This window comes from Peromyscus leucopus, chromosome 4 (assembly GCF_004664715.2).
Source record: "Peromyscus leucopus breed LL Stock chromosome 4, UCI_PerLeu_2.1, whole genome shotgun sequence".
Taxonomy (NCBI): Eukaryota; Metazoa; Chordata; class Mammalia; order Rodentia; family Cricetidae; genus Peromyscus; species Peromyscus leucopus.
In genome coordinates, this window is record NC_051066.1 from 118,472,806 (window position 1) to 118,484,893 (window position 12,088).

Consider the following 12,088-nt stretch of genomic DNA (forward strand, 5'->3'; position numbering starts at 1 on the left):
ATCTTGCTTCTTTTTTCTGCAGTGGGAAGAATCTCTCTAGACTCTGCCCTTCTCTTTCCTGTTTCTCTCCTTGGATTTCCTGCCTGCCTCTAAGCTGCCTTGCTATAGGCCAAAGCAGCTTACTTATTAACCAATGGAAACAACATATATTCACAGTGTACAAAAAGACATTCCCCAGCACCACACTCTATAATTTCATACCACTGTGTGATAAGCTAGTTGAGCTACATATAGAATGATGAAAAGGATCACTTTTTATTGATAAGTCAAAACTGATATATTAATGACAACTGAGTGCTCCTTATTGACCCACAACAAAGTCAAAACATAAAGTCTTTTTGCTTTTATCCACCTTAAAAAAAAAAAAACAAAAAAAATTTAGCCCTCTTAGCAACTCTACAGAAGTATATTTAACCATTAGATAATTTCAATGGTTCCTAATATTCAATTTAATGTTGGAAGTGAGGCCTCTGTAAGGACAGTCTCTCATCTGTTAATGTTGGCCTAGAGTTTTTATTTATCAAGTCTTATTAAGAAGTCAGGAGAACTCCACCATCTACCATACTTCAAGGAAATCCTAGAGAGTGTTATTTATTCTAACAATATTTTCTTTCTTTGTAAATGCAAATAGTTCCCAGGAACTGCTAATAATGAAATATAAAGATGGCACAAGAGGCCTGTGGACTGTAAGCACATGTAGTGTGAGCCACCAAGGGTTATAGAACTGGTGGCCTTGAAAGACCCACCCGTATGTATGTATGGCCCTAAAATGGAGACAAGGTTTTTGGATAACATGCTTCAGGTTATTTCCTTGGGTTAAGGAGGATGTGTAGATGTAACCAACCATCTTATTAAATAAGAAACACAGAACCAATGTAAAAGAGAAAGCCAAGAGGTCAGAGCTCAGAGCTAAAATCTCACTCTTCCTCCTGCGGTGGTCCTAACTCTCCGAAAGAGAGCTACTTCCTGTGTGTATGTCTTTTCATAGTCTTTTTGTTCTGCCTTCTCATTGGTTGTAAACCCAAACACATGACTGCCTCATCACTGCCTGTATGTACAGCCCCCCAGGTCTTAAAGGCGTATCTCATTGGTTGTAAACCCAAACACATGACTGCCTCATCACTGCCTGTATGTACAGCCCCCAGGTCTTAAAGGCGTATGTCTCCAATGCTGGCTGTATCCCTAAACACACAGAGATCTACCTAGCTCTTCTACCAAGTGCTGGGATTAAAGGCATGTGCCACCACTGCCACACTCTTGCTATGGCTCTAATAGCTCTGACCCCCGGGCAATTTTATTTATTAACATACAATCAAAATCACATTTCAGTACAATTAGAATACCACCACAAGGATGGCTCAATAGCTCACTAGAGTAACTTTTACCTTTACTGTGCCTTTTTTCCGTGCAACTATGGTCCTCTTTCAAGTTGGTTTTCATCCATGCATACACCTCTGAGCCAATCTAAAGATTGCAGACATGGCCCATAACAAGATCCATCCAGCTGCATAGTAGCTGGGTGATTTCAAGCACAGCATGGTTAGCTGGGTGATTTCAAGCACAGCATGGTTATGCCTAGCTCTGGTTTGGGCACATACTGTACCATATTAGCATAAGGGAGTCATCACAAGATAATTTGTCATAGATGTCCCCAAACATGGGTACCCTCTTTCTTTGGGCAAGTGAATCTAGAGCTGCAGTGTGTTAAAACATCTAATGCAAGGATGGCCAAAACCCTGGTTTCTAGATCTCGCCTCTGTAAATTCTTACTTGACATATCTTGAGTAAGTACTGGAAGTTTGTGGTTTTAACAAGTTTTCAAGTAATGATGAGACCACAGTTTGAAAACTTGCTTCAGAATAAAGTTCTCTCTGTGGATCAATTTGTCTATTTGGGGGGGGGGGCAGAGGTGAGGGTGGTGTTTTCTACACTCCCAAACATTGTATTAATAATGTAGACCTAAAGGAAAGAATGAAGCTAAATCTTAAGTTATTTGAAACCCTAGGGCATAGTTTATTATTTTAAGTGTGTACTGTTTATTGCTGGGAAACAAAGTGCTTCTCAGAAAGCAGGTACAATGGACAAAAACCATTCATATTAACTCTGTCACCCATAGAGAAGGTGAAGTAAAAACCCACCATACAGTTAAAGCAGGTTTGCCTCTTCTTTACAAAGGGGCTTCTGAAGCAAATATAGCTAGCAGTTACCCCAAACTGGTTCTTCAAGAGAAACTAGTTGGTTTTCACATATATTTTTATTAAAATAAGAACTTTAGTCATAACTGTATATCAACAGGGTAATCTGACAGAGAATTATGGGCTGAATAAAACTCGCACCTTTTATGAAATTAACATCAAAGAAGCCCTTTGAGAGGAGCTGGAGTTTTAGCCTTTGTGTGAGCTATACCTAGGAAAAGAAGGGGAGTTTTCTGGGATTGGCATTTGTGCACACACAGAACAATACCATCTGATGGATTGCTCTCTGTTTTGAAATGGTATTTGTATCTCTTTGGCTAGAGACCTTTTATTGCATTTTTGTCCTCTAACAAAGACGTATGAAGCTTGAAAAACTGCATAAAAGGACAGGAGCTCTGTGCCCACGCTCCATCAGTCCACTAACTATGTCCAAATTTTCAGTGCCACGACTCCCTATCTCTGGAGGCTATCATCTGTTCTTATATAATGTCACTCTGGTTCCTAGTATTGTTAGGAATAGAAGCCCTCTTAGAAATAGTTTGTAAATATGATTCAAGCAAGCACATTTTACGGAATATTGAAGCAAGGTGAATTTAATTAATATGCAACTACATCATGTGCTTTCCAGACCAAAAGTACTTTCTTTTTATTTTAATTCAAATAGCAAAATATAAAAGCACACATCTTATGATATCATGGTAAGTTCCTCTGATAAAGAAAAAAAGTTGTCCTTCAAAACTAGATGCATCATTCTTCTTCCTAAAGTTGTTTAGCTGTTCTAGCTTTCACCATAAACTTAAAATGCTGGCATATTGGTCAGGATTTTCTTTCTTTTAAAAATCTTTTCTTAGGGTTTCTCTAGAGAAGCAGATGGACACACCTGTGTATACACATACGGAAAGTAGTTATTATAAGGAGTGGCTTGTAAAATTATGGAGGCTGACAAATCTCCAGCTCTTCAGACAGGAAGGTAACACCAAAGAACAGGTAGCACAGTTCCCCTCTGAGGCCAATGGCCTGAGAACCAGAAAGACAATAGTGACTTTAGTCCAGCAGTTCTCAACCTATGGGTCACAACCCCTTTGAAGGTTGTATGTCAGATATCCTGCATATAGTATATTTACATTGTGGTTCATAACAGTAGCAAAATTATATAGTAGCAATGAAATAATTTTATGGTTTGGGGTCACCACAAATGAGAAACTGTATTAAAGTGTCATAGTAATCATTAGGAAGTTTGAGAATCACTGTTCTAGTCTGAATACTTGTAGGCTTAAGGCAAAACAAGAAGCAATATTTCAGTTTGAATTCAAAGGTAGAGAAGAAACAGCATCCAAGTATGAGAACCATCAAGCTAGCACTGTGGATAGTCGACTATGAAGTATGCCCCTCTTCCAGGTGAAGGTCAGCCTTTTTGTCCTATGAGGACTTTCCTATGATTTCCTGATGCTCATCCACCTAAGGGAGGGCCATCTACTTTTCTCAGTCTTCCTGTTTAAGTGGTAATCTCCAGAAACACCCTCAGAGGTACACACAGAAAGATATTGAGGAACCTTGTGGCCCAGTCACATGGCTTGTGAAATGAACCATTATACCTGATAAGGGAGGACCTTTAGCCAGAAAAGATCACTTAAGCTTTGGATTATCAGGCTCTGCCCTTCAGCCATTCAGAACTAACTTCATTTCATTGAAGGTATTTTGACTGTTCATGTACATGTATTTCCAAGAGTTTCTCCTCTGTTTGAGTGTGCTAAAAATAAAAATAAACAAATAAATAGAAACCAAAGTCTGTCCTGAAGCAAGGATTCAAATGTTGAGATATTTTGTTGAAAGGCAATCCGAGGAAACAGTAGCAGAAGAGAGAGGAAGGGAGAGTGGAAAAAGAAGAAAGTCATTGGGTTAAATTCCAAACCATTTACACCCTACCTCTGTTCAAGTTCAAGTTCAAGCATTTTGAGTTCAATGAGGAAAAGAGACTTATGGAAATCATGTGGAACAACCTTGGGGTATTTGTGGGTGAGCTTGAAAAACAGGGAGCTGTCAGTTATGTGTAGTGGGTTAGCTCCTGGGACATACTCATTGTATAGAATTTCTTTAGCTGTAGAAACCAGAACCAGAGAAAACTCTTAGACAAGGGACCCATATTGCAGAGGCCAAGGTCTAATACATTTAAAGTGTCAGTGAGCAAGTATATGTAGTCAGGAGACTACCTTTTCTGGTGACCTACTCTTGGCTCTCATTACCTCAAGTTATCCTCAGCTCACCTTTTAGGTGACCCTTCACCTCCTCTAGAAAGCATCCATGGACTTCCTCTTTTGTGTCTGTGATAGAACCTCTGCTCACCTACAGTAACCCATCATTTCCTGCTCTTCTGTCTCAGGTCTGCTCATTATGACTCACTTTGTGATTTCTGTGAAGAAGGAGATGCTTAACTTCACTCTTCAAGAACTATTATGCTTCTTGTATGTAGTAGTGCTTACTAAATGGTTACCAAAGTAGCAGAGCAGAATACCAGTGCATATCACCAAATAATTAGTAACTTTAAAAGCTTATTCTGTACAAGGTGTGTGTGTGTGTGTGTGTGTGTGTGTGTGTGTGTGTGTGTGTGAGTATCCCCCCACCCCAGTTGTAGAAATTGGTTACTTTACTACCCCTGCTCTTCAGATTAAGAAACTGAGGGTTGTATTGTTTGATGTCACTTTCCCAAGATTACATATTTGTTTGTGGTTTGGCCATTTAATGGAAACATTTTTATCTACTCTATTACATAAAATGAATGGTGCTGGGTACCAAGAAAAGCAAGAGAACACAAGACATGATCTTCATCTCCATAGTATTCATGAGGTGGGCATTTGGAAGGCAGATATATTCATAAGTGCTAGATTGTGATATATTATGGAAATAATTAGTCCTTGCTGATGTTTCTAGTGCTTTGCATGGCACCATCTAACTCAGTCCTCAGAACAGGTCTATGTAATAGACATTTTTATCATCACTCATTTTGACTGAGGAATCTGAAACTCAGGAAGAATGGGCAACTTCTCCAAGATAACGTGGGCTGAAGGGCCAGTAAGCAGACCTGATCAAATGTCTTCAAAATATATATTAAAAAGACAGTAAAAATACGGTCCACAAAAAAAGAATACAGTTAATTCAAATTTGCATCAAATAGATGATCAGGAAAGCCTTCATAGACATCCTTTCTGATTTAGCTGCCTTTTGCTTTTCTTGAAGAAACTCCTGCTTCCCTGCATCAGAAAATGCAAACAGTCTTGAAGGGTATAGATGACAAGAGAGGGAGATGGTTTTACTAACAGGAATGAGGCAGATAGAGGAAGTTAAAGGAAAATACTGTTGTTTATCATCCAAAGGTCTGTGCTCTAGAATATTGGTCCCCAGGATAATGGTACTGAGATTATAGGCCATTTAGAGACAATTAGATCATGTGAGCACTACCCTTGGTAGTGTGGTCCTCATAGGACTAGGTTAATGCTCAGATTCCATAGCTATAGGAGAGAGAAAGAGAGTTCTGCCTCTCCCTGCCAACTTGCTTACTCTTAACATGTGTGTGCACCTATTTTGTGATGCCATCTGCCATATGATGACATAGCCAATGGCTGTCAACAGAGGCCTGAACAGATGGGACCACACTATTTTATACTTTGATCCTCCAAAGTTGTGGGCTAAATAAACCTCTTGTATCCGTAAAGTACCCGCTTCAGGTATTTTGTGACAGCAACATAAAATGAGTAACAGCAATGACACCTTGAGGAAACAGAAAATACTTGGGTGTTGCCATCTGTCTAGGTGAGAACACCAATGTCACAGAAGTAAGGAAGCCAGTAGGAACCAGATATTGTTGGCCTTACGTATTAGAGAGAAGTTTCTGGCTTTGTGCTTTGCACGGGGGCTGTAGACCAGAGCAGAACTGTATTAAAACTGAACTGGTAGCCACTCTTAAAGGGAAGAAAGAAACAGAAAGGACCAACCTTCAAGATTCTTAAGGAAGAGGGTTAGAATTAAAGTAGAGTAAAGTGACCAGAGTGGATAAACATAGAGGCATTGACTCGTATTGAGTGTCTGGATTGCTGTAAAAAATACCATAAATGAAAAGACTTATAAAACAGAAATTTATTCTCACAAGCTAGAAGTCCCCTTTCCAGATTTCAGCAGTTTTGCTGCCTGCAAGGGCCCAGTTCCTTACAGAGAGCATCGTCTCTCCACGTCCTTAATGGAAGAGCAGAGACTGGGTCTCTCCTTGACTTCTTCCTTAAGGCAAGTGATCTCGTTCATCAGTGCTCCATCTTGGTGATGTAATTGTATTCCAAAAGTCATGACTTTTGAGAAAGGACTCAACATATAAAGGGGTGGTAAGCATTCAGGCCAAAGTATTAGATGTGATGAGCATTCAAGGAGAGACATAACATGCTGTGAGTTCAAAAGAGTAAGTGCAACCATGCGTGGTGGTATGCAACTGAGGCAGGAGGATTGGGACAATTTTTACATGGCGTTACTATAGCTGGTCTACATAGGAAGACCATTTCTCAATACACACACATACACACACACACACACACACACACACACACACACACACACACAGTGTGGGAAAGAGAGGGAGGCAGAGGACAGAGACAGAGAGGAAGTTACTCAGCAAACATGTCATCAAAGTGCAGAGGAATCACACATCCTTGTCCACATAGAAGACATCATTATGGGAAATGAAAGAATTGGACAGAAACAAGACTACCAGTTGGGTCCATGGGAGCAGGTGGTGGAAGGTCTGCCTTACATCAGAGCAGCACTTCTCCTGGCACAGTACAGGAACCAAATGTCAGCATGCCCTCTGTCCTGACACTGTAGCCAAGCACACATACTTTCCCAGAGTGTGAAATACATGGTATTTAAAGTTCATGTGTAACAGTTTTGAGGAACTGAAATGACCAATGTGACCACACATACTTCATATAAATAAAACAAACTATGGCGCATACATATTGTTGTAAAAAGGAATGTAACCCTCGGTGTTAGGTGCTCCTGTATGGAGAAATGGCTGCTTTAGTGTTCTGCTTTCCGCTTCCCTTTTGTTATTTGATGAGTCAAATTGGAACATTCTGGTGCTTCTTGCATTGATCTGAGTCTTTATCTTTCCTTTTCCAACAGATGATAACAATGAAGGAGCAGCTGATGCTGACATGAAAGAAGATGCAGGTATTAAGACTGTGATTTTATTACTGGGGATAACACAGGGAACCAATTTTCTTTAGTCAAATCCTATAATTTTAAAAGAAAGACTGAATAAGATCAATAAAATGGAAATGTGTGTTCAACATCATAAATTGGGAAGCAGCTATAGTAGCTCTTGGGCAAATATAGTTATTAGGCAAATACAGTTACTATGTTTAAGCGTTAAAGTGAACTTTGACCTTCTTGACAGAATAAAGAAAAAAAAGAAAGAAACATGTTGTAGCATAACCAGAAGAGTTGTAAAGAAACCATTACCATATTTGGTGCTCAAGACAACAGTTTATTTTGCTGATAAGCTGGGTCCGAGAATTCCAGAGTAGAGGAAATTTATTCACCCGATTCTGTAAGATCTGGGCCTCAGTTAGGGGTTGGGCTATTCCAAAAGTTTTGTAATTGCTTGCCTGGGTGATGGCTGGCTCAGCTATGAGCTGAAGCCTTACTTCAGCTATTTCCAAACTTGAATACTCCAAGTGATCTAGAAGTCCTGCCGACATGGTGGCCAGCTGATTTTGTCTTGAAAGAGTCAATGAGCCAGGGAGATGCTTCACCTTCTTAAGGTTAAGGTGGAGAAATCCCATAGCATCACTTGCTGCATTCTAGATGGTGTTGATTCATCACAGCTTGTAAGGCATCCACTGTGCCTGTGGCCATATTTAATGACTATCATATAGCACATACCATTCTCATTGTTAAGATATAAGACAATCATTCAACAATGGTTGATACACAAGGAAACCTGGTGGTTAAAAGTGTGAGCACTGGCCTAAGGGAGACACTCACTATGCCCATAAATACTGATTCATGGAACAGTAGACCCAAATACAATTCTATCTACACCTTTTGTTGACTTTGAATATCTTTCTACAATATTCATTGTTCACTTCTGGGGCACCACATTGTTTCAGTTAGAAGATTAAATGAGATAGTGTGCCTTAGATGCTGCCACATTTTGTTTGGCTCTCTGGAAAGCTTCACTAAGCTGTTACTTTCTGTTGTATTTTTCTCATCTGTGGAACTAATTATATGATTAAGAGGCCCATATTCTCCATTTCAACAACCACAATGCTTTTGCTATGAAATGGGTCCAGCTTTCAAATTTTAAAACAGATATCTCAAAGATTCTAGTCTTGTGTATCCTACAATTTGATGCCAGAGCATCCCCCTATAAGTTACTGACAATCTTGGTCTCAGCAGTTCCATTTCACAGAGCTTCAAATTCTGATGTGAAGGGTCTCATTAAGTGGGAGTTCATTAAAAAAATATTCTCAGCATTAGTGGAATTTGTCCCTCTTGTAGCGATCCATTTACTACATACAGATATAGCCTCGGCTCCCTTCTTCTTAAAAGTCCATTGGAACAATAACCACAGCTTTTCCCTACTCTTCTCCAGTCTAAACATGTCTGATTTATAAGGTTCCCTTCTCTACAAAGGCAACAGACTCAGCTAATTTGAGAAGTGGATGAAAGATCTGAACGTTAGAAGCAGGGATGGAGGGAGCAGAGGAGGGGCTGTAGCAGTCTCTGTTGATGACCTGCCTATGCTCCCTCAGCACTCATTCTTGGCTTTGAATGGAAACTTCCTAATGATATCTCTTATGGCCCTCAGCTGAATGGTTTGTTTTTTTCTTCATGTAAGAAAACTCAATGTTCTCTAAAGTAGCTCTCCAACCAATGGTGGATAAAGTACCCTTCCAACCAATGATGGATAAGGGTTAGTTTCCCAGGATTCCTGTGGAGGTGGTATAGCTCAGTGAGAGTTGTTGTACAAGGACATTGGTTCAAACCTCAGCCAAACACACACACACACACACACACACACACACACACACATCAGAGACAATTCTAGGCTGTGTTGTATAACCAGTAGAAATATATGAGCTTCATATGTAATTTTATATTTTCTAGTACTTGTGTTAAAAAAATAAATGAAATTAACTTTAGCAAAATTTTATATAACACAATTATCTAAAAACATTATTACTCCAATCTATAATTAATATAGAAATTCTGTCAGATGTGATGTCTATGTTTTAATTCTAAACCCTTGACATCCATGCATATCTTGTATGCACATCTTAGTTCAGATTAAGCAAGCACATTTCAAGTTCTGAAATACTGAAGATGCTTGTAAAGCTGGAATATTAAACATCATGATTCTATATCTTTACCAAGAAGTCACCAATAGAGTTTAGCCTATGATGCCTATAGTGGGACTTTTTCATGAATATATGCAGAATTCTCTGTCTTCTTTTTCCTGTCTTATTTCATTAATCCATTTCTGATACTCCCTGAGATTAATTCTCAAATTAGCTACTTATACTGAAAACATTGTCCCATTATCTATACCTGGGGGAATGTAACCTAAGACAAGGACTCTGCTTGAATTTTGTGAAACATAAAGCCCAAGATAAAATTTCTATAAAAACTTTAATTCTTATGTCCATGTAGAGTGTCTTATTTTTAAAAATCTATCCTAGATTAACTTGTATAAGTCCAGTGTTATTTTTAGTTATTCTCATGCATTGCTTTGCATGAAGTATCCTTGGACGATTCTTCAGCTATAGGGGTTCTGCCCTTTAAGCCAGCTTTATGTCCCATGGATCATGTGCCTCAGTGCCACAGGTACACATTTCTAGGCAAAGGGACTTGACTTCTTAAGTAGAGTTACCCAAAACATTGATTCGTTTTAAAGAAATTGTTGAAAAGAAGGAGGACTCCACAAGCTAGAATCAGCATTTGTGGTCTGGAGTATTATCATTAATTCTGATTCCAGTCCCATCAGATTCCCAGGAAGTTCTGCCTTCAACATCTGGACAAGTCATACTCAGTGATCTGTGATGCCAAGACAGAATAGGTGTGGGGAGCTAGTTTGCATCTCCTAATGTTTAAGTTTTGAAACCATGGGAGACTCATGTACCGGATGGTCCATAGCATTCCAGCTGGCTCTGACAGATGTTGCTGTGCAGGCTGGTTTCATTCTAATCTCCTGGTGGAGTATGTTGGTCTACAAGATGAATTCAGCTCTCTCCTCAGACCATTCTCTTTTGCCTTCTCTCTGCCATACATCACCTCTTTTCACAGAAGCAGAAAAGTTACATAGATGATTAAGAATACAGTTGACCTAGTAAAGGGCTACTTGAGTGATTCAACCTGATAACAGATAATATTGAGTGGCAGTGAATAACAACTTCAATATCAAAAAGCAACATCGTGCTTCTCAATTGGCTCTTTGGGTGATTTGAGTTCCGATGGGAAGCTTCTGATGATTTTACAGGTGTGATATTATCAGCCATGCACTTTTTAAAGCTCCCAACATAAGAGCTGGGGGAGATAGCAAAATTGATTGGTGTGAGCTGGCTCAGGTCAGGCTTAGCATACCTCTGAGCACACTCGACTTCAACTGGGTATTCTTTTGTGCAGTTCACTGGATGTACATGAGTTTATTTCACACAACAACTGACAAAGAAAGACTTTGATTATGTGTTAGGATTCAATTAATTCTTACTTAAATAGTGGAGCCAGAATTTGAATCAAAGTTTGTCTTACCCCAGAATTAATGTAATTTAACTTTTTGCTCTGGTCTATAGACCCTTAGAGCAAATAGAGGCAGAAGCATCTCAAATGGAGTTGATAGATCTTCAAGGTGACATTCTCGCCCTGAAAGAAACAAGCTGGCTTAAACACTTAGAATTTACTTTTAGTCCTTTAATCATTCTTAATTCAAGTACAACAAATGTTTCCCCATGTCCTTCCATCTCTGTGGCCACACACTCTTGACTTTGACCCAGCAGGGCTCCACCTGTGTCAACCATTGCAATGCTGCTCACCTAGGGGAGGGGAGGAAAGGGGGAGCCATGCTCATGGCCAAGCTCCAGAGTCCAGCCTTTGCCAGAAGCAGGCAACCTAAAATAGTACACATTAAGAAGGCCCATTGCGTTGTTTTCAAAGAGAAACACTATTAGCTTCTCCTTCAGCTCCCTTCAGACCAAGAGGGGAGTGACTCCCCTGCTGAGCCTCAGCATGACCTTTGCACAGAGGCCATGTTTATCAGTGACTTTTATTTGAATACCCCATGGACATCAGGACATGACCAAATACTCTTGAATTTCACACATGCCCTTCTATGCAGCAAGCTTCCACGTCCACTGAACACTCAGGGAGTAGTTTAAAATAGAAAGTGTTAGTACTTGGGGGTATTATAGAATCTTTAAATGTAGGCAAACAGATGTCTTTGGAAACTTCACCTAGACCCTAAGAATTTCTATTAAGGTGGGAAATCACAAATTTGGAATGTAATTACCTAAATCTTCAGGTGTAAGAAACCCTGGCTTGAAGTTGCATTTTCATCTCTGGAGACTTTTGCCTAGCCCCCAGGACAGCTCTCTTCAGGGTACAACTGGGCTAGATCTTCTAATGGTGAGATCACAATGTTGCCTTGCCTGTTTTGTGACTCTTGGTGGACCTGATATTTGTATGCAATGAGCCGCTTGAAAGACCTCATTTCTGGTTTTGCTGAACCATTCAAAGGGTCAGCATGCATCTCACACCTGTGACAGAAGCCGGGAAGTTGCTAATGCAGTCATCAGCAATATTTTTCACCCTGGCCTTGGTAATAACCTTAGCCATGACTGACTTGTGACCACATA

At 39.7% G+C, this 12,088-nt stretch overlaps 1 protein-coding gene across 1 annotated transcript in view; it reads left to right on the forward strand.

Annotated features, from left to right (window-relative positions):
• Macrod2 (mono-ADP ribosylhydrolase 2) overlaps positions 1-12,088 on the forward strand; it is a 1,962,999-nt gene that overhangs the window by 1,765,434 nt on the left and 185,477 nt on the right. The window contains exon 10 of the mRNA XM_028884439.2: positions 7,359-7,406. Within this exon, the coding sequence (XP_028740272.1) occupies positions 7,359-7,406 (48 nt within the window). The remainder of the gene's footprint in view (positions 1-7,358; positions 7,407-12,088) is intronic.